The following is a 22,489-nucleotide window of genomic DNA, read 5'->3' as shown; positions in this document are numbered from 1 at the left end:
ATAAAGAAGTTTATTAATGTTAGTGGTTTTTAATAGTATTTTGTTTAGTTGTTTGTTTTAGTAAATAAATTGTATGTATAGAATTATAATTACTGTATCTTAAACTTATAGTAGTATGAGTTTAGTTAGTACTGTAATTTACTGACTCAGTATTAAATTTACTGTGGACTCTATTTAGTAAATTTCAGTTTGAGGTTTCGCACACTCCCCTAACCCTGCCCTGCCCTGAAAAAAAAAAAGTGCAAAGTGAGAAGTCGTCGGTCAGCTAAAAAATTTTCAAAAAAGTCAAGAGAAAATCATTTCATCCCCCTTAGAATCTCTGTTCTTAAAGAAAGGTTCCCCCATAGACAATCAGAAAGAAGAATAAGAAATGTCTTTTCAAAACAAAGTATGTCTATAATTGAAACTAGTCATGAAAATATACTCAATGGAATGTTTAGATCTCAATTGGCGTTCTCCAGATATACGGACCCCCCCCAAATAAGGCCCGCTCCACAAAAAGGTCAATTTGAAATTTCTTTCTCGGTTTTGCTGGTTCAAGTGCTGCCAATTGATTCCACATTGTGGGGCAAGTAGTGTCTTAAATAAAAGAGATCACACAGGGGTTGTCAATGTTTATATGATAGTGAGTCATAATCATAGTACTGAATTCCATGAATTTTAATCGTGTGAGAAGATTATGAGATTTTAGTCCATTGTTATAATATTTTCTATCCCCATTGGCCAATTGAATAAAGCGAAATACTAACATACTTTCTAGAACTTATACGACTTATTAGGTAACGATATTGAAGACGAAAATGCCGCCCCAGCTTTACCACCAAAGGTAGTTACCAAGAAGGCCACTACTTCCAAGAAGGCTGATGCTGCTCCAGCTTCTGCTGACCCAGCTAAGGCCAGAAAGAACAAGAAGGCTCCTACTGGTAACGAAGGTGCTTTAAGATCTAAGGCTAACAACAAGGACGTTGATGCCCCAGCATCCACTCCAACCAAGCATACCAAGAAGGCTTTCGATCGTCATTCTAGAACTGCTAAGGTTGACTCCCCAAAGAAATTCAAGCAAGGTTGGGGTAACGACGAAACCAGACAATACGAAGGTGAAGTCGAAGGTGCTCAAGATGCTGAAGCTGAATTAGAAGGTGAAGCTGCTGAAGAAGAAGCTGAACCAACTGTTCCTCAAAAGTCTTTACAAGAATACTTAGCTGAACAACAAGCTAAACAACAAGAATTAGAAGGTGCTAAGAAGCTCAGACAAGCTAACGAAGGTGCTGAAGATAAGTGGACTGCCGAAGAAAAGATTGAAAAGCAACAAGAAGCTTACTTTGCTTCTACTGCTGCCAAGAAGACTAAGGCTAAGGCTCACAAGGAAAAGGTCTTTTTAGATGTTGAAGCTCACTTTGCTGATGAACAACCAGCCTTCAACAGCAACAGAGGTGGTGCCAGAGGTGAATCCAGAGGTGGTGCCAGAGGTGGATCCAGAGGTGGATTCAGAGGTTCCAGAGGTGGTGCTAGAGGTGGTTCCAGAGGTGGAAGAGGTGGTGCTAGAGGTGGTAGAGGTAAGGAAACTTCCCCAAAGCCAGCTTTAACTGAGCAAAACTTCCCATCCTTATAAGTCTATCGTCCTCAACTTCATGAACGTGTTATGTAGCCTATGTTGTTATATTTGGTTATAAGTTTATTGTTTAAAAAATGATTTCTTTTAATTGACCCTTGATAAATAATTATAAAAGGTAATGTAAGTAAATTTTTTGTATTTAATTAAATAAATTTGCATACAATAATTTATAAATGTATTTTTTTGGATTTGTTATAAGGAATTGGTTTGTAGTCAAATATAATCTCTAATTGCTCTTGTTTCTCTCTAATAAGTTGGAAGCTTACCAGACTTCTCAATTGCACGCAATTGGTGGGAAAGGGAGAACCCAGATCTCTGGTACATTCGGCCTCCTATTCTATTTTTTCGGTCTCGGCTGCAACATCAAGTATGAAGGAGTGTGGGAAAAAATCATGTGCACTTAACTGCCGTCAATTCTACCGCCCCACACAGCTTTTTAATCTCCCCTTCTACAACTACAGGAGGTGATAAATACTTCAACCAATCCCCTTTCTAAGAAAATACTGCCAATATGGATAGTCAAAGAATTCGAGACAAAGCATTAGGATTCCTTGCTCTGACCATTGAAAAGAGTAACAATTTCGCCGAAGCACGTCCAGGTAGTAAACGAGCAATAGCAGTAGGAACAGCTTCAACATTAATGGAAATAGGCTTCGAACAATTAAACAAAAAGGAGGACGGCGAATTAACGGATCTTACCGAACAAGAGATAGCGCAAATCGAATCAATGGAATCATCGGCAGAGGATGTAAAACCGGCTCTGTCCAAACATTTTACGGATCGATTGTTTGATAAATTAATTCAAACGTCGCTTCCTCCGGATATTACTGATACTATGTTCGACGAGGATGCTGCTAGTGATGATGACGATGACGATCGTTCATCAAAACAAAGTTTGTCATTTTCGTTATTGGTGAATAATTTAACAAAATTGACTGCTAAATTGACATTTTATTTTGTCTTGCAATATGGAATATTACACATTATAACTTGGAAACAGCCAACCAAAACATTGACTGCACTTGTCTTATATCATGGGGTATGTTTATGGCCACACCTTGTGTTGGTATATCCGTTGATGTATATATTATTTGGAGTGCTTGTTCCGGGATATGTTCATAAACATCCTATGAAGAGATCAGATCTTATCAGGGTGCTGGCAAGGGGTCAAAAGATATGGGAGTTTTTCAGTAGTGAGGAAACAAGTATTGTGAATGAATACATAGAAGATGACTATACGATGGATGACACGTTATCAGTATCATCGGATAATGTTTCCGTGTTATCACAAGCTCCAAGTGAGTTTGCTTCCTCTACTGAGGAGTTCAAAGAGTCAGCTAAGAAGAAGAAGAATTCACAAGTTACTTTGGTTAGAAATATGAAACAAATCCAAAAATTGACAACTGATTTATTGAAAGGGATCGAAAAGGCTGAAACATTTTATTATGAAACTGGTGGGTTTAAAGATGAGAGATTGTCCACGTTTATCTTCTACGGGATATTAATTGCGTCATTTGTAGTTGTTTTTCTTGGGCAATTCATACCGTGGAGATTTGTATTTATCTCAGCGGGATGGGTAGGTTTAACATTATGTCACCCAAATGCCAAAAAGTACTTATTGGAATTACAAAATGCAAAAAAGACCGTGGCACCCAGATATCCCCATGCGCCACCAGAGAGCCACCTGGCTGAAAAGCAACAATTTGATAGAGATGATATAATCGTGGATGACGCACCTGATATTCGGACTGTAGAAGTATTTGAATTACAAACTCGAAGTTCATTTAGTGGTAGTTGGTCATTCTATAGATTTGCCTCGACAATGTATGGGAGGAATGACAAGTTGAGAGTTAGCAAGAAGAGACCACTGGGAGTTGAAGATTTAGCTCGTGTTTTGCCTCCGAAAGATTGGATGTTTGATTTTGGATTGGTTAATAAATGGAAGGTCGATTTGGATCCAATTAAGTTCGTACAGGAAAGAGAATTTGATCCAGAATTATTTAAGATTGATATACATGAAAAGGAAGGTTGGATATATGATAATTTGAATAATGTTGAAATGATGGATTTTGATTTTCAAGTCAGAAGGAGAAGATTGTTCAGAGACTGTTTTAGATATGGACGTCCCCATAAAACATCTACTAGTAGTAGTTAAGTTAGAATAGTTTATCAGTATTTATTATTATGCATTATACTATTTATTCTATTAATCGACTCCAGGCATCCCAAAGAAAAGTAATCTATAACAAGAAGTACCCGGTTCAGTGAAATGATCGTAATTATTTGGAATTCGATCACCACAAAGAAAACAAAAACTGGTATTACATTCTGAACATTTCATTTTATTACATCCGTCCGTTTTCTCTATAACAACTCCACAATTTGGACATTCTTTAACGTCCATACTTTCCTTAAGCATTTGTTCAAACAATTTGTCCATATTGAATTCATCAATTGCATGAAGAATACGATTTCGGCCATATTTGGCATTTAATGTCTTTTTCTCATACGAATCTTGTGGTAAAAGATTATACTTCTCTAGATCCTCCACGGGAATACCCAGATATTTCTCATCCCCACTAATCTTATGACATAGTTTGAATCTCGCATGATAGGATTTTCGACAATCATTACAGAAGGCATATCTACATTTTGGACAGACTACCAATCTTTCACTTAGATCTTCACGAAAAACTGCCTCGTCACAACCTATTCTAGGACATTTGACAAGACGATCGGGTAGTAACCTCCCCACCACTTCAAATTGAGCTTTTTTGTGTAGGGATATATACCTCTTAACCAATTCACTCGCTTCATGGGCTGGAAGTTTGGTTTGGAGGATACTTGTAAGGATATGAATTGGCATTGGTGGTTGCAACAAATTCCCAACTATATCTTTCACTTTTTTGTCATTAAATGTCCAGGTTTCCAATTTCATAAAGTCTTCTCTTGATTTCTGGAATTTCTTTGTACATTCAAAATTTGGACAATGAACCTTATCTATCTCACCTAAAGTAATCAGAGATGAGAAGAATTCGTATAAACAATTATTGCAGAAGACATGGCCACATTCATCAAATTTCTGACATTGTTTTCCTTTATAATCAGTCTGGCAAATCTCACACGAATATGTTGTTTCGTCAAATTCTGCTTGTTTTATGTGTTTATCATAATCTAGCAATTGATAATACTTATCAAAATCATCCACTATGTCTATGGTGGTTCCAAATAGTTCAGGTAGATTATTTTGCGTTTGATCTTGAATATAGTCTATTAAGTGAAAAAGTACTTGATCTCTATAATCAGGCCATATGGAATTTAAATGGTCTTGTAAATCATCGATCTGTTTGTCTTGTAAAGAAGTAGATGAGATCTGAATTTCAGGGGCAGCTTCATAGGGATACAGTTCCGATAACTGAAATTCTAACCTGATAGGTTTTAAATTTATAATGACACTAGTAGCTACCAATACTTTAGTACCAGCACTAGGTCCAGATTGAAATAATCTCAATTCGGTGTCCTTTTCAAGTTTGATTGGGATGTCGATGGACCCTTGAAAATTGGTATAGTTAATCTTCGAATCTGGATAAATGAGTTTACAAGATTGTAGTTCTTGTATTCGTATGTCGTCTGAAAATTCTTCGTCCATATGATGTTCCATTGGGGTTATATCATGTGTGGTCATCTTGTCATTTGAGATTTTTGAAAGCTGGAAAGGTTGTTCAATTAATTTATAATGAGGATTCATTCTATGCAAAGAAAGACAGAAGGATGCGTCATTTAGACGTTCGGAAAAATCACGACTTCTCCGTCACATTCTCGAGAAAAAATATTTAAATTTTCTGTCTTAATAAATAAAAGTGGACACCAAATCAAATTGAAAAAACTAAAGACCAAACAACAACATTTAATAAAGCAAAGCAAATATGGAGGGATCATCGTTTGCAAAGAGAGTAAAGACTTTCGATGCATTTCCCAAAGTGAATTCACAACATACACTTAGATCTGAAAGAGGAGGATTGTCCACATTAATGACATATTTTTTTGGACTCTTTTTCATTTGGATAGAAATTGGTGGATTCATAGGTGGTTATGTCGATAGACAATTTGTAGTTGATAATGTAGTGAAATCCAATTTAACCATAAATATTGATATGCTTGTTGCTATGCCTTGTGAATCCATTCATACAAATGTTATAGATATCACTCGTGATAGATATATGGCTGGTGAAACATTAAATTTTGAAGGTATTACCTTTTTCACTCCACCTGGATTCAATATTAATAATTTAAATGATCGTCATGATACTCCAGAATTAGAAGAAGTGATGCAAGAGAGTTTAAGAGCAGAATTTAGAGTACAGGGTTTAAGAAAAAATGAAGGAGCACCTGCTTGTCATATATTTGGTTCAATTCCAGTAAATCAAGTTAAAGGTGATTTTCATATAACTGCCAAAGGAATAGGATATCGAGATAGGCTGCAAGTTCCTATTAAGAATTTGAATTTTTCTCATGTTATTCAAGAGTTTTCATTTGGTGATTTTTATCCATTTATCAATAATCCTTTAGATGCAACTGGGAAAGTTACTGAAGAACATTTACAAAGATATATTTATCATGCAAAAGTTGTCCCAACCATGTATGAAAAACTTGGTTTACAAATAGATACGAATCAGTATTCATTAACTGAAAACCATCATGTTATAGTACTTAACCCGGTCACTGGTGTGCCAAATGGAATTCCGGGGATATTTTTCCGTTATGATTTTGAACCAATAAAGTTACAAATTGTCGAGAAAAGAATTCCATTCATTCAATTTATTGCTAAATTAGGTACAATTGTAGGAGGGCTTCTTGTAGCGGCGGGATATCTTTTCAGATTATACGAAAGCTTGCTTGCTATATTATTCGGAAAGAAATATGTGGATAAAGATAGAGAAAAGAAACAAGGTGGTTTATTAGATAGTGAGGTTGATGTTAAGGAGCATGACAACTAAAAGTGGTAGGTTATGACCGCATTGCAACTCTATCTCCAGTTGACAAAGTAATTCTTTGTACATCTTGTTTGTTTTCAGTTCATTGTTAATCCTTTTCATTTGTTATTTTAAAATATATGTTTATACGTTTACATAGATTGCATTGTAATATATATAAAAATCAACCTATTGGAGTGAATAATAAACGCCAAATGTAGTGGGGAGTTTACAATGAATCTGCACATGTTTAGCCAAATATCGTATTCTATTTAAAAATGTTTCAGAAAAGCAGAATTCTATATATTTGTTTACCCCACAGAGAGATACCTTCTTATTCTTCTTGTTTTCAGAAATTTAGTTTAAATTAAAGCCTGAAAAAAAGAATTGATAAGATCGGTTTTTTGATTGTAAATCTTTTTTTTTTTTCAATTTAAGGAGTTTAGGTTTTCTTTATGAAGTATACTATTCAAAAACAATAGAACTGAAGTTATTAGAACAATTTAGGAAATATGGCCCCCTCAAAGAAGATAACAAGAAGCAGAAATGGTTGTCATCCTTGCAAAAAGTTGAAAATTAAATGTGATGAAGGGAAACCAAGTTGTGGTTATTGTACCAAGAAAAATCGCAAATGTGATTATAGTTTAGTCTTGAATTGGGGTGGAAGATCAAAGGGTTCCACCAAAGCAAATGATATAAGCACCCCTATTCCTTCGAGCAGTCGAACAGAGGAACATTCGTCAATACAGATAGATATGAAGCCTGAAGTTATTCAAAAGCTGCCAGAAATAATTACCAAATTAAAAAATGACTCAAAAAGGCGACAGAAAATGGAAATCGTCTTCAACTTGGCCAAACCAAACGGCAAAAGTCTGGTGAAAGAGAAGAGCAGCTATCATGAACCTCGCATTCAAGAAATAAATGTTACTAGAGAATATCAACGGGATATGCACTTAGGACCAGAGGAACATTCCACGACTTACTCCACCAAATCTTACAACTCAGACCACACGCTCACAACCCTACACGAAAATAAAGACATTCATGTATCTCATACCAATAAGCGCTCGAGGTCTGATAATGGATATAAATCAACGAAAAAACAAAGACACGATTATCTTCAGTTACATGAACTTATAGAATCCCAAATAGATCCATTTCCTGTTTCACATACAAGTCATTTGTTTGAGAGTACAGCACTTACTCCGGTGGCCTCCCAATTGAATAATAATGATATTGCAAATGATATGGAAATCATGTCGGAAATAGGAAGCCACCATGATACCGTGTCGTCCATATTAATGTCCCCAGCCCCTCTGGGAATGGAAGAGTTATTTGATGCTCTTGACGAGTTTGCATATAATGGTGTGCCTTTCCAATTTGACTCACTAGCTGATCTGACATTCTTATCAAATCCCAGAGTAAACCATTCAGAGACAGTATCTCAAGTCAGTCATCAAGTGAATTCTGGATTTATTCAAAAGGTTGATAACTTTCTTGTTGACTATAAAAATGATATTGAAAAGCTTGAAAAATATCTACCGAAAGTACAAACCAATTACAACTGGATAAATAAAAAATTAATTCGTGGAGGAAGTAGTAGTTCAAGTGAAAGTTCGAGTGAAAACTCGTCACTGATGGATCCTTTCGAAACTTTCATAATCCCGAGAAATCTTGAGCCATTACCCACCTTGTTACTTGAAGTTCCTTTTTATAAGAATTTGTTACATTTTTGGGTCAATGTGTCTTCTAAGCAATTAGTTCCTGCTCCTCATTATGAAGACAATCCTTTCACGATATTGCTTACACAAATGGCAATGGAATATCCTTCAATTTTGACTGTCCTTTTGGCATTTTCTGCAAAGGCAAGATCGGGTTTGCTTGATTCTAATGATATGCCCGATTCTGTTATTGACCAATTGTTAGCCAGGTCATGTTCTGAACTTTTAATAATGTTGAGAAATAGACGTAGTGCCACTTCAGATGCTGCCTTGGCTACCTCAATGTTTCTCTCATGTTTTGAATTAATGAATTCCACTCATGATTTCCAAAAACATCGTGCTCATACCATTGGAGCAAGACAAATAATCAAAGCAAGAGCATCTCTTTCAAAGAGACCAGCATCTGTCACAGAGCAAGATATTGCAAATTTTTTGGTTCGGTGGTTTGTGTATGTTGATTTAATAGGTGGATTATCTGCTTCGAAACCTCAAAATTATGTTTTAGTCTCGGATAATGAACAAGGATCCTATGAGCCTCTCGAAATACTTAATATGATGAATAATGAGGAACGTTCAAATACCCTTGAGGAAGATCCTGGAAAGGATATTGATCATTTAATGGGATTTGATACTAAGTTCTTGCCTCAGTTTATGAAAACAGTTATGTTAATTAGAAAAGTTGATAATTATTTATTAGCCTCCGGGGATAGCAATCCAGCAATTCCATTGGATATAATACAAGAAGCACTTGAAGTAAAAGAAACAATGCTTCAAATCTATCATCAAGATGAGGAACAAATAGAAAAAGCACGATTAATGTTTATGCAAGAAAAATCCCAATTGAAAGATCAAATGGTTGAAAACTCTTCACCTCCTTATATTGCCAGTAGAATTCAAGAAAATGAGATTCTTGGATATACTAACAAAGTATTCTGTGATACTGGTATAATTCAATTATATCGAAGAGTATTGAAAATTCCTCGAAGTTCTCCAATTATTCAAAGATTAGCTACTGGAATGGCTACCATAATGAGAGATCATATAGAATCAAGGTCACCAACTGAGATTTGTTGTATTTTTTGCTTTTTCACTGCAGGATGTGAAATATTAGATCCAGAAATGCAACAATTTTTTCATATGAGATTTACTCGATTAATTAAAATGGGAAATTCAAATGCAAAGAAAGGTTTACAAGTTATGAAGAGATGTTGGGAAACTAATGAAGATTGGTTGACCGCTGCTGATAATTTAAATATAGACATTATTCTTTTGTAGTAATAGTTAGATGTTAATAATACATACATTGAGTAGTTTAAAAGAAGACGCGTCCAGTTTTGTGAAATTTGGCCAAACCCATAATTCTTCTCTGCGAAGCTTTTGGTAGGATTTTTTTTTTTGAGCGTTTGATCTTTTTTTACAACCAACTTCAGATGGACATAAAGTAAATATTAAATTGAATATATCAAGAATAAGTTCATGTTGTCCGAAGATCCTATCAAACCTGAAGGGTTTGATGAGTTGATAAATTTAATAGAAAGATCGAATAATGAATCAGGAAGTAGTGAAGTACAAGAAACTGTACTTAAACAATCATACCAGTATCTATTGCAAAACCAACATAATCAACATTGGTTCTGTGATTCGTATATGTTTCGACCAGCAACTCATGCATTGATTCTCTTCTCGTTCCCTAATAACCAACTCCTTCTGAAATTACAACCTTTTATAAAGAGAAGTTTGACAAGTTGTGAAGATTGTTTAAGATACTTTAATAGAGGTAAAGCTGAACTTCGTCTTAATTTTGCCATTAATAAAGGAATTAAATTGAATATGGTTGATCAATTCTTAGCAGTACTAGTACAATGGGAATCATCGATTCTAGGCCCAATGTTGACGAATATTAACAATGAGTTACTAAATCTAATAACGTTGACAAATGAAGTTAATATTAGCATTGCTTGGTGTTTGAATAATCCAACTATCCTACGTAACGAAAGAATAGTGAGAGAGGAATTCACAAGGCTTATTAAATATTTGTATGGTAATAAATTACTCCCGTTGCCGAATCAATTGTTTCCAGGTATGATATACTTAATGTTTGAAGGTTGTACTGAAGAGAAAAGATGGGTCAAGCAATGTTTTTCAAGATTATTAGAGTCAAAATTTCAATTTAACAAGTTAACATTAGAAGAAGAAGTAATTCATGAATTTTCAATTCATTTCTATCGAATACAGAAATCCGATTTTTACAATGATAGAAATGCTATAATATTCTGGGGAAATTTTTATACAATTTTGGATTTTATTGATGACGAGTCATTCATTCTTCGTTTTAATACTCCAAAGGATATCAAGGTTATGTCCGAATCAACAGAATTAAGATTTTATCCAATAATAAGACTACTTATGAATAGTTTGATGTCATACTTGAAAGAACCATTACCGATTTTATTGAAAGTATTTAGTAAATTGTTGGGAAGATATAAAACCAAATTCTGGGCATTTTCCACTCCAATAAACCATATCCAGATTCTTGACTCCGTTTTATCTAATCCTGAATTCTCAAGACAACTCCAACTGGCAGCAATTGACGCACATGGCGTGAATGATTGGACGCTAGATGAAATAACTGCCTGGATGTTTAACTTGCTCCCATCATTGACAAAAGCTCAAAAAAATACCTCATGTATTCGATTAGGTTTATTTTTATTAAAGCAAAACATTGCTACGGCTTCCATTTATGATGATAGATTAAAGAAAATGAAGTTATTGCAGAATATTGGTTGTCGTATTTTGTTGTCTGGATTTGATGATGTTTCCCTTGACCAAGATATACTGGAGAAAAACTTTTCCGTAAGCTTAATGACTGTGAGAGATATCAGAACCAGTATTGAGTATGAGGCAGACCAGATTGTTGACTTATCCTTTGACTCACAAGAACTGAATCTTGCCATGCAATTAGTTGTAAAGTGCATGAATTATGACCTTTCCATCTTGGCGCACAATACTGCTCTCTTGCAACAGGATGTCCCACCAACTACATTTGATACATTTCCACTTCTTTGGGAAACTCTTTGTAAGCGCAAAATTTATTCTAATCTACTTCTAGCAAAGCAGTTAGTGGGTTCTTTGAAACTTACTTCTAAGGTTATTCAATTTGCACCTCAGAAAAATCAAGAGTCTAATAAGCAATTATTTGATTCTAAAAAGCAGCATTATGAGAATGTATCGAGGATTGGCAATCTTGCAAAGCAATTGTTGGAGAAATTGAGTTTAGCTGATGAAGGTATCATAAAGAATATTATTGAAGATGGTAGTTGTCTGGATGCAATTTGGGCTTGTGTTTTTTCTCCATTACTTAGTCAATCAGCACTTGGTTTATTCAATGGAGTATTTGATGCTGATGGTCGTTTTGAAACATTTCAAGCAGTTTTATCCAAGAATTTAGGTGTGACTTTAGCTTCTATTAACTTGAATCTTGATGTTTTAACAAAATTACAAGCGTATGAGCCAACCCCCAAAGCTGTTAGAATCATGATGGATGTGGTACGTGCATTGTGTGACCCTCTTAGTCCAATTCTAGGTACGTCGAGCCAAGTTTCAGAAAATGGGGATCAAATTATACAATTATGGAAGAATAGTTGGCTGTTTCTAGTAATGATTTATCAGAGAACATTTGTTTGGGCAAATCAGTTCCATTTAGAAGAGTTGGTTGAGTTTACTAGAGATGTTTTAGATTTCAGTCATTTGCTTATTGATTCTTTTAGAATCATACTTGATAACATTAACGCTCATACCCCAGAAGACACGCCAACCAGATTGTTCAAAGTATTTATGAGTGCATTTCATTATGTTGTTGTTTGGTTGAGGCTTGGTGATCTTTCCCTTTTGAATTCATGTGTGGATCTTGTTTTTAAGGGGTTTTCATTAGCTGCAGAAAATCATTTTACTATCGATACCGAATTTATTGAAAATTTTGCAAGATTTGGAGCTAAGGCAAAGAAGTTTAACAGTAAGTTATCTGAAACCCAAAGGCAACAAATTTTATCAACGGCTAGAGAATTTGATTATGAATTAGTTGATAGAATCCAAGAAGATGCAATTCAGCATAGACAAGCCAAACATAAAGTGGAAGTTATTGATATTACTGATAGTGAAGAAACTCCAGAGCCACCTCTGTCGTCTCAATACAGTTCCAGATCGGTCACACCCAAACAACAAACTCTTGGAAGATTTGGTGTTGTTACTAATGAGCCCCCAATTGCACCTCCTCCACTAATTAAAAAATTCCAATCAACAAACCTAGAAGCAATTAGAAAAGAATTAAAAAGTGCTAGAGTTGCCCCTGCAAAACCTGTGGCTGCACCCGCGCTTCCAAGGCCAGCAGGTTATAATCTGAAGAAAGCCCCTCCTGTTATCGGTAGGTCCTTGAATGCGTTGAAGAAAAAGAGAGTTGATTCGGATTCGTCAGATGAAGAACCAGATACAGATCTTTCGGATTTATTTGTTGATAAAGGAAAGAAGAAACCTAAGATTATAGAAGTGGATCATAATCTCCGAGAAATCAATCGTTCATTGGCAAGGAAAAGGGTGGTTGATCAAGCGAAATTAGAACAAGAAAGAATGAGAATGAGATTGAATGTGAACTTAAAACCATTATACGACAATATATTAAGATGGAACTATAATGTCAAGCGAGATTATCCTACTGAGGACACTAGCATGTATGAGCAAGTTAAAGATAGATATAAAGATGCGAATGAGTATGTGAAAGTAACTGAACCACTTTTGATGTTAGAATGTTGGCAAGGTATCCAATCTGCAAAGGATACAGGAACAGAACTTCCGTTTGAGCTTTTGATTGGTAGTAGGACAAGTGTAGATGGGTTTTTTGATGTCTTTGCTTCGATTGAAAAAAAGACCCTTCAGGATAGACGAATTGGGGAATCCGACCTTCTAGTTCTTGGATTTATGAACGACTATATTAGTAATCCGAGGTTGATGAGGTCTTATTTGAAAGCGGAATCTACAATAACATGTTTGGCAAAGGTCAGAGAAATTAAATCAGCTAATGCCGAGTTTGCAGATATTACATTTAGGGTTTATCCAAGTGGTCCATTAATGGGTGCACTTACACCAAAATCCATTATCGTTGCTATGCGTGTTATGCAAATGACTACTGTTGAAAGAGAGTTTGCATCTTTGAAGGGATTACAATACTATGACTTGTTAACTCCCATCCTTCATGCTGAGGCTAACCGACCAATGGAGGTTGATGACGAAGAAGCTGAAAAAATGCGTAAAGTGTTTGATGTTAATAAATCCCAAGCTAAAGCAATCATGGGCACATTTAAGAGTGAAGGGTTTTCATTGATTCAGGGTCCACCAGGTACAGGTAAAACAAAAACAATTTTAGGTATTGTGGGTTATTCATTAAGTCATCAGAAAGACACCAAAATTATTGACGCTCCGGGACAGAAGGCTCCGGTTACTGATCAAGCGAAAGTTTTAATCTGTGCCCCAAGTAATGCAGCGGTAGATGAACTTGTTGTCAGATTGAGAGATGGTGTTCGAAATGCAAATGGACAACACATGCCCTTAAGAGTTGTCAGATTGGGGAGAAGTGATGCTATAAACGCTTCTGTCAGAGATTTGACCTTAGAAGAATTGGTTGATAAGGAATTGCAAGAAAGATCGTTTGATGTGAGTATTGATCCGACCATCAGGCAAGAGCATACGAAATGTATAAAAGAAAGGGATCAAATAAGAGCTAGATTGAACACTGAAAGTTTGGACGAAAAGGAGACAACTGAATTGGAAACAAGGTTACGAGAAGTAAATAAGAAAAGAAATGAATTAGCAAAAAGGTTGGATGAACAAAGAGAGAGAGCTTCGATTGCATACCGTACTAAAGAAATCGATAGAAGGAACATTCAAGCTAGAATATTGTCACAGGCACAAGTTATCTGTTCTACATTATCAGGTTCAGCACATGATTTTTTGGCTAATCTCTCGGTTAAATTTGATCAAGTGATAATTGATGAGGCATGTCAATGTGTTGAGTTATCAGCTATCATTCCATTAAGATATGGTTGTAAGAAATGTATTATGGTTGGTGATCCAAATCAGTTACCTCCAACTGTTTTGTCTCAAGCTGCAGCTTCCTACAATTATGAGCAGAGTTTGTTTGTAAGAATGCAGAAGAATAACCCATCTTCTGTGTATCTTTTAGATGTTCAGTATAGAATGCATCCAATGATATCTCGATTCCCTAGTGCAGAGTTCTATAAATCCAAATTAAAGGATGGTGAGGGTATGGAAGAGAAAACTACGAGACCCTGGCATGCGGAGCTACCACTTACACCTTACAGATTCTTTGATATCCTTAGTAAGCATGAACGAGATAAAACATCGAAATCTTTATTCAACCAGGAGGAAGCCAGGGTTGCGTTGGAATTAGTTGAGAAATTGATGAATATTTTGCCAGAGAAGAAATTTGCAGGACGTATAGGTATCATTTCACCGTATAAAGAACAAATTGGAACAATTAGAAGTATGTTTGTTAAGAAGTATGGAAGAATAATCACTGATGAAATTGATTTTAATACAGTTGATGGGTTCCAAGGTCAGGAAAAAGAGATTATTATTATGTCATGTGTTAGAGCAAGCCCTTCAGGTAATGTGGGATTTTTAAGTGATGTTAGACGTATGAATGTTGCGCTTACTCGTGCGAGAACGACACTTTGGATTCTTGGTAACAGGCTGTCCTTGTCGAGAAATGGGGTGTGGAGGAGATTACTAGAGGATGCTGACTCTAGAGGTTGTTTATCGCAGGCTTATCCTGGTTTTATGAATACATCTACAGGAGAGAAGCGGAAAGCCGATCAAGAAAATTCCTCTGGAAGCAAACTGAAGAAGAGCAAGAAGGAAAAGAAAGAGAGGAATGAAAATAAAGATAAATCAAATAAGTCTGAATCGAATGAGCAAAGTGAGTCGAAGAAGCCAAAAGGCGTGACTAAACCAAATGAAGAATCAGCAGCTAAAATTCAACCCGTCAGAAGCGGTATTTTTACGGCTCAGCACCCTGTTCCAAAGCGCCTACCAACAAAGGCTGATCTGCTAGCAGCGGCTCATAGGCTTCAAGCGGAAAAGTCGCAGCATAGGAATATGGTTCCACCTGTAAGTACGCTTCCGAATCTTCCACCGTCCTCTGCTATCAATCAACCTGCTAGAACCCCATCTCCGACTAGTGTGGGATATCTTCCGAGCAAACCAACACATGACGGCGTGAGAAAGACACCTCCGATAACTAACGCCGGATATTTGCCAAGTAAGCCACAGTCTAACAATTTACAACTGAATGTTATGATACCCACAAAATCAGGAATGATAGGTGCTGTTCCTTCTTCGAATAGTCAAGATACCAGCACGTTCCGTCCAACATCTTCTGGACATATTAAGCCCCCTCTTCCCCGTCCCAATGTTCCTGCTCCAAAGAAGAGTCCTGGAAGTATCTTTATACAAAAGAGAAAGCCACCTCCAAAACGCTAGAATTTTATGATTTAGGATGCTTTTTTAAAAGAATAATTATATAACTTAAACTTTATAGAATATATTATGTAATTTTATTCAAGCTTAGTCTGTTTCATCGATCCCTGATCGACCGCGCTAACCATGTGTATTTGAGAAGTTGGCTTTGAAGTGGATGGCATAATTGGAGATGAAAACGAGTTCCTACCACTGTTTGATGATTTTTCCATTGAATTGACTGATTCTTTGCCCACATTCTCATAATCGTTCAATATTTCATTTAATTGGTTCCCTTGGGATACAAGCCTAAGTCCTTCGATGATTGCTTGCACTTCATTAGAAATCATACTTTGGAGAAGTTTCTTGTGGCGGACCTGTTCTTCGTTATTTTTTGTAGCTAGCTTTGTCGTGGAATCTAAAATCTGGTTCAATTCTTTAAGTGACCCCGTCAATATCCCGAAGACTACTTCGTTATTCGCTTGTGGTGTAGATTCAATTAAAGCATTATGTAATTTCTCTTCCTGGGAGTCCAATAGAATACAAGCATTATTCCAACATTTCCCAATGTCGTGAAATAAAGCAGCATTTTTGGATGTTTCTAAAGTTAAATCTGTCAATGCTTCCATTTTATGTTCTAAGAACTTAACGATGGGGACCAAATCCAACTTTTGGGATATTGTATTATATAAATCATCAACTCTTGTCTTACGTGGTAAGACAGATCTATTATTGTTAGTCTTGGTTTGAGGTTCCGGTAGGGTAGATTCTAATACTTTTTTCATCACTTTTTGTAACTTTGCTTTCATGGCCATTGAATTTTGAGTTCCTTTTGCATATCCTTTTTCATAAGGTGTTGGGCCATGTTCGTGATTTTTTAACCATAAATCATCTTTCGGCTTATTGGCAGTATTGCTTTCGTCTGGGAGTACGTATGGTTGGATTCCGATCTGCTGGGTTGCCTTGGAACCGTTCTCTTGAGGGAAGATTGTGGTAGATGGAACATTTGTTGGCGCAGAAACATTTTCGGGGTCCGATACTATAGCGAGACTAGCGGGGTTGACAACACTGCTGTGGTCCAAAGTAGTGGGAGTTATATTATTCAAGAAAGTTACATCAACTGGCACAGTTTTGATAATTCGTTCAACTTCTGCGGAAGGCACTCCATTTGAAATCAAGAATGAAAGCATTTCTTCTTTTCCTGTCTCTTCCATATTTCTAAAAATATTAATATACTTTGCAGTCTTGCTTTCCAATACACTGCTGGTATCTTCAATTTCTTTTGTTACAACTTGTTTCCGAGTCTTTAGGGTCTGTAGCTTTTGTTCAAGTTCTTCAATTTCTTGATCAATTCCAATGGATTTATTTAAAAGGTCCATCATTTTGCTTCCATGTTTGCTCTTTGGGCTCTTGATATCTTTGATCTTGTTTAGTACTTTGTCTCGTTTCTGGTCCCATTTTTTGAATGCCCCATATAGTCTTTCAGTATAATCTGCATCCTTTGAATATAATTCATTTAATGAATAATAGTTTCGTGACACTTGATCGTAATCATTCAAGATAGAATTTCGGAGGGCATGTAATCTATCATCTCCCTGCTTCAAAAATGCAGCATGAAATTTTGAATTCCTATTTAGATCCTGTAATTGATGTTTAATCTTATCAGAAACATATTCAATGGGAGATGTGTCATTCGCTTGTATGTTTGTATTACGAACAGCGAAGTCTCTTGGAAATACAATTGAATCCTCATATACGCTTTCAAATTCGCTTCCCCTTAGAGTATCTATGGATCTAGCATCAAGTGAAGTTTTGGCAACACCAAGATTATTACCTTTCCTATGTCTACTATTCCTCAAATTCAACGGCTTTGGAATAAGCAATTCATCCACATCATCAACATTGTTTGTCTTGTCGGTTGAAATGAATAATACTGGATCAATATCATGTTTAATATCTTCCTCTTCTTCATCACTGGTAGTGGAGTTGGCAACTGATTGTAGTCTCCTTAGTGGCGGTAGAGAAGCTTGAGCTAATTGAGTTGTGGATGCTAAATTTATGGACTCAAATCCATTGCTTGAGGACATATTTCCTACGTGTTTGTGTGAGATATCTTATTAATTGTGAGGTAGGAGCAAGATTACCTTGGTGTGAAAGATAGCTTAATTTTCTAGCACCTTATCAAACTGTGAGTGGTTTGAGATTTTTTGCGGAGGGGCGGGTACCGTCGCTACCACTTGCAACCAGTCTGTTGCCAGCAGAGTCATTTGTGCAAGGAAACAATATTTGCACCCAACAACACAACAATTCGACAAGTATTACATTTATTCCATTAGGTTTAAGCAAAAGGTATTCTGATTTCATATGATTGTTAAATTAGAGATCTTTAGGTTGCATTTCTTTTGCGTTTAAGTTGTCAAATAAGCAGATTTATGTTTCAGTTCTTCGCTCTATTAAACAAGGGAAACAAAATATGATTGTTTGTAGTCGTTCCGAGAACACTTCTCTTTAGGGCCAACTCTTGGGAGAAGCGTTTCTTGGTAATATACTTCCTCTCTTTCGGTAATGACTTCTCAAATATCATGGAGTAAATGAATTAATAGAAAGGTATGAGCTAGTGAGTAAATGAATTAATAGAAAGGTATGAGCGAGTGAGTAAATGAAGACGCGTCTATCAAACGGAAAAAAATAAAATCTCTGTCCTTCGGGTATCTCATTGAAAGACGGGCACCTACAGTAACATCAATTCAATTTTGAGAAACGTCCCCTTACCTTAGGTCAATTTTATATGTGGGAAATCAACAAGAGATAATGAAAGTACTATGTGTAGCAGAAAAACCATCAATAGCTAAATCAGTAGCACAAACATTAGGAGGGGGTAGAGTGACCATTCGAAATACCAAAAGTAAATACATAAAGAATTATGATTTCACATTTATTTTCCCAGGAGTTGGATCTTGTGACGTTACAATGACATCTGCGTTAGGACATATTACAGGATTAGATTTGCCTGAGTGTTATGGCTGGGGGAAGTGTCCTCCTGGTCGATTATTCGATGCTGAAGTATTAGAAAAGGTGAATGAACAGAATGTATATGATAATATTACGAATGAAGCTAGGCGAAGTAATAAATTAATGATTTGGACAGATTGCGATCGAGAAGGTGAATATATTGGATATGAAATATTTAGTGCCGCAAAGAAAGGAAATTCAAGACTTCAAATTAGTGAAGTATGGAGAAGTAAGTTTTCTCATTTAGAAAGAAATCATATTATAGCTGCTGCTACTAATCCTGTTCAATTAGATATGAAAGCTGTCAATGCCGTTGCATGTCGTACGGAACTTGATTTTAGAGTTGGATTGAGTTTTACAAGACTACTAACTGATCTGTTAAAACAACGTAAACTCATTGATACCAAAAGTGTGGCGTCTTATGGAACATGCCAATTCCCCACATTGGGATTTGTAGTTGATAGATATAAGAGAGTGAAATCATTTGTACCTGAACCATTTTGGTATATTGATGTTGAAATATATAAAGAAAATAAGAAAACAAGTTTCAATTGGGTAAGAGGACATTTATTTGATAGATTATTTGTAGTCCTATTATATGAAAACTGTTTGTCCAATGACTTTGGAACAATAACAAAACTCGAAACCAAACCAAAGAATAACTGGAGGCCATTGCCACTAACTACGGTGGAACTCCAAAAAGATTGTTCAAAATTTTTCAAAATGACAGCCAAACAAACATTAGATGCTGCTGAATCATTATATAATAAAGGGTTCATTTCTTATCCAAGAACAGAAACCGATAAGTATCCAGCAAGCATGGATTTGAGATCACTCTTCGATAAACAACAACAAGATCCCACATGGGGAGCGTATGCCGCAAGCTTGTTAAATTCGGGACATGAAACTCCAAGAAATGGTTCTCATGATGATAAGGCGCATCCTGCAATTCATCCAGTGAATTATGTTCTGTTAAATTCCTTAAATACGACATTTGAAAAGAAGGTATATGAATACGTTGTGAGACGGTTTCTTGCCTGTTGTTCAAAAGATGCCGTTGGTCAACTAACACTGGCAACATTGCAATGGGGAAATGAATTCTTTACAGCAAGTGGTTTAATGGTACTTGAACGAAATTATTTGGATATTTTTATTTATAAGAAATGGGAATCTTCTAAACAATTACCAAGGTTCCAAGAAGGTGAACAGGTGAAAATCTCAAGTGGGAAGATGAAAGAAGGTAAAACTAGTCCTCCTAATCATATGACTGAGTCTGAATTGATTTCTTTAATGGATGCTAATGGAATTGGGACTGATGCTACAATTGCAGACCATATAGATAAAATAACAAAGCGAGGATATATTGCGAAACCTCCTAGAACTAATTATCTTGTTCCTTCCCCTTTGGGAATGGGATTGATCGAAGGTCTAGATAAATTGAACTTTGAGGATATTTCATTGTCGAAGCCATTTTTAAGAAGATCTTTGGAATTATCTTTACAAGAGATTGTCAACGGAACCAAAACTAAAGAAGCAGTACTTGAAGAAGTTAAACAAATATATAAGCAAGCCTTTGGTATCACTTCTCAAAAGATGAACATTTTAATTCAAGAATGTGGAAACATAATTCAACAATTTAGTTGACAAAATTGGGTGCAAAAAAAATCCGTTTTATGGCGAGAGAAGAAGAGTCTATTATATACAAACGTGGAGAGCGAGGCAAATTCTTGAGTTTAAGATTCTGGATTTATAGATAAGTATACTCATTTTGATATATTTACTCCTAAGTTAATCCTCTTCCTCTTCCATCAATCTGTAATGCTATGAGTTCTGTTTTAGTACTAGCGACTCCATATACAAAATCTAATTATAATATGCAGGAATGCGGAAATTAAAATGTAAGCGTGTAAAACAATTGAGATGTGAATTTAAATATCAATCCAATTGCAAGCAAGATTGCTAAATTGAATATCATCGAAGCATCAGTCAGGATTTACCTAGTATTTATATCCGAGAAGCACTCATAGATAAATCAATACAAACAAATTCACAGAATGTTTGGCAATCAGGGAAGTAGTGGGTTTGGTTCATCAGGTTTTGGTTCCAGTGGATTTGGTGGTGGTGGTGGTGGAGGAGCTGGAGCTTTCGGATCACAAGCAGCAGCAAGCCCATTCGGTCAACAATCAACCGCATCCACGGGATCGGCATTTGGGAATAGTGGGTTTGGATCAGCAGGACTACAGTCATCTCAAGCAGGTGGCTCATCAGGCTTTGGTTCATCTGGATTTGGAAAATCATCATTTGGGAATACACCCAGCTCTACTGGATTTGGAGGCTCTGGATTCGGAAGCTCTGGATTAGGGAAAACGACCGCAACCAGTGCATTCGGACAATCTAATACATCTGGGGGAGCATTTGGATCAACTGGTTTTAAATCAGCAGGAGCATTTGGAACAACAACATCAGCTTCACTGCCATTTTCTTCAGTAGGACAAACAGGTAATAAACCATCACCATTTGGGACTTTATCAACCACACAACCAGCATCCAATCCATTTGCAACTACTTCAACAAGCGCACAGCCTGCTTCCAATCCATTTGGAGCGGCATCCACAACTACCGCTAATCCATTTGCAGCAACAAGTGCCCAATCTACACAATCACCATTCGGAACATTGGGGACGTCTTCACCTACCCAACAACCTTCTGCGTTTGGTTCATCAACTCAACCCTCTGCATTTGGATCGTCATCAACTCAACCCTCAGCATTTGGATCGTCATCTACTACCAACCCATCTCCATTTGGAACTGTTGCTTCTTCATCAACCAATCAATCAGCATTTGGTTCGGCATCTACCCCAGCAACTTCGGCCTTTGGTCAGAGTGAACCTTCAAACCTGCCATTTGGAGCCCTAAATACGACGTCATCACCTTTTGGAGCTGCTTCTTCCGGCACTAATACCACATCTGCATTTGGAACAGCAAACAAGCCAGGCGCTTCTGTTTTTGGAGCCCCGACAACAGGTGTCAGCTCAGCGTTCGCATTTGGGCAATCGGGGAATGCACAAAAACAAGCAACATCTGCATTTGGAAGTATAGGACAACAACAAAACGCATTTGCAAGGGCGACTCCAAGAGATTTGACAACCACTACTAGTAGTGATATAATATCAGAGTCAGGAGAATTTGAAGATTTGGCTCCATCTGTTATAGAGGCGTTTAAGGCTGCTAGGTTTATGTTGGGGAGGGTGCCTGATGCACCTCCACCTGCAGCGTTATGTAATTAGAGAGGTTCTTATAGAGAGAGTGTGTGTATAATGTATAATTTTATGTGCTAATGATTCTATTTTCAATTTCAATTTTTAGTAAACCATTCAAATTCTTATATTTTTTTGGAATTTACATGTAAATAAGTTAAGTTCTGTATGTTGCAAAGAGCTTGAACTTAATATTTACAGGTTTATTTAATTTCTGATTTTACAACCAATCTAGAATATCAGTGAGTGCGAAACATTTAATTGTGTGTTGTATTTTACTGCGTATAAATTGAATCATCGAGAACACAGAGTTATCAGCATTGAAAGAGGGTAAGCAAATGATTTGTATAGAATGTGGAAATCCTGATATTGAATGTTTATACT

At 36.3% G+C, this 22,489-nt stretch overlaps 9 protein-coding genes across 9 annotated transcripts; 7 read left to right on the top strand and 2 right to left on the bottom strand. All coding sequences in view use genetic code 12, as the record gives it.

The window, feature by feature from the left end:
* Positions 1 to 370: 370 nt before the first annotated feature.
* On the top strand, positions 371 to 1,612 carry J8A68_001619 (uncharacterized protein; the record flags this gene model as incomplete). The annotated part of the gene is made up of 2 exons (XM_049405291.1): positions 371 to 388; positions 761 to 1,612. The coding sequence occupies 2 exons, from the start codon at positions 371 to 373 to the stop codon at positions 1,610 to 1,612; spliced, it is 870 nt and encodes a 289-aa protein (XP_049265093.1).
* Positions 1,613 to 2,126: 514 nt separating this feature from the next.
* On the top strand, positions 2,127 to 3,770 carry J8A68_001618 (uncharacterized protein; the record flags this gene model as incomplete). The annotated part of the gene is made up of 1 exon (XM_049405290.1): positions 2,127 to 3,770. One exon carries the CDS (start codon positions 2,127 to 2,129, stop codon positions 3,768 to 3,770), a length of 1,644 nt encoding a protein of 547 aa, XP_049265092.1.
* A 51-nt stretch (positions 3,771 to 3,821) lies between these two features.
* J8A68_001617 (RBR-type E3 ubiquitin transferase) lies at positions 3,822 to 5,363 on the bottom strand (the record flags this gene model as incomplete). Its single annotated transcript, XM_049405289.1, has 1 exon — positions 3,822 to 5,363. The coding sequence occupies one exon, from the start codon at positions 5,361 to 5,363 to the stop codon at positions 3,822 to 3,824; it is 1,542 nt and encodes a 513-aa protein (XP_049265091.1).
* A 178-nt stretch (positions 5,364 to 5,541) lies between these two features.
* On the top strand, positions 5,542 to 6,612 carry J8A68_001616 (uncharacterized protein; the record flags this gene model as incomplete). The annotated part of the gene is made up of 1 exon (XM_049405287.1): positions 5,542 to 6,612. One exon carries the CDS (start codon positions 5,542 to 5,544, stop codon positions 6,610 to 6,612), a length of 1,071 nt encoding a protein of 356 aa, XP_049265090.1.
* Positions 6,613 to 7,100: 488 nt separating this feature from the next.
* Positions 7,101 to 9,584, top strand: ZCF32 (Zcf32p; the record flags this gene model as incomplete). Its single annotated transcript, XM_049405286.1, has 1 exon — positions 7,101 to 9,584. One exon carries the CDS (start codon positions 7,101 to 7,103, stop codon positions 9,582 to 9,584), a length of 2,484 nt encoding a protein of 827 aa, XP_049265089.1.
* Positions 9,585 to 9,785: 201 nt separating this feature from the next.
* Positions 9,786 to 15,860, top strand: SEN1 (putative DNA/RNA helicase; the record flags this gene model as incomplete). The annotated part of the gene is made up of 1 exon (XM_049405285.1): positions 9,786 to 15,860. One exon carries the CDS (start codon positions 9,786 to 9,788, stop codon positions 15,858 to 15,860), a length of 6,075 nt encoding a protein of 2,024 aa, XP_049265088.1.
* Positions 15,861 to 15,934: 74 nt separating this feature from the next.
* On the bottom strand, positions 15,935 to 17,923 carry J8A68_001613 (uncharacterized protein; the record flags this gene model as incomplete). The annotated part of the gene is made up of 1 exon (XM_049405284.1): positions 15,935 to 17,923. The coding sequence occupies one exon, from the start codon at positions 17,921 to 17,923 to the stop codon at positions 15,935 to 15,937; it is 1,989 nt and encodes a 662-aa protein (XP_049265087.1).
* Positions 17,924 to 18,647: 724 nt separating this feature from the next.
* Positions 18,648 to 20,492, top strand: J8A68_001612 (DNA topoisomerase 3; the record flags this gene model as incomplete). The annotated part of the gene is made up of 1 exon (XM_049405283.1): positions 18,648 to 20,492. The coding sequence occupies one exon, from the start codon at positions 18,648 to 18,650 to the stop codon at positions 20,490 to 20,492; it is 1,845 nt and encodes a 614-aa protein (XP_049265086.1).
* Positions 20,493 to 20,902: 410 nt separating this feature from the next.
* On the top strand, positions 20,903 to 22,135 carry J8A68_001611 (FG-nucleoporin; the record flags this gene model as incomplete). The annotated part of the gene is made up of 1 exon (XM_049405282.1): positions 20,903 to 22,135. One exon carries the CDS (start codon positions 20,903 to 20,905, stop codon positions 22,133 to 22,135), a length of 1,233 nt encoding a protein of 410 aa, XP_049265085.1.
* Positions 22,136 to 22,489: the final 354 nt, after the last annotated feature.

This window comes from Hemisphaericaspora subhashii, assembly GCF_019202705.1.
Source record: "Hemisphaericaspora subhashii strain CBS 10753 chromosome Unknown scaffold68, whole genome shotgun sequence".
Lineage (NCBI taxonomy): Eukaryota > Fungi > Ascomycota > Pichiomycetes > Serinales > Debaryomycetaceae > Hemisphaericaspora > Hemisphaericaspora subhashii.
The sequence above is the reverse complement of the archived record's forward strand: the minus strand, read 5'-3'. Positions and strand labels throughout refer to the sequence as shown.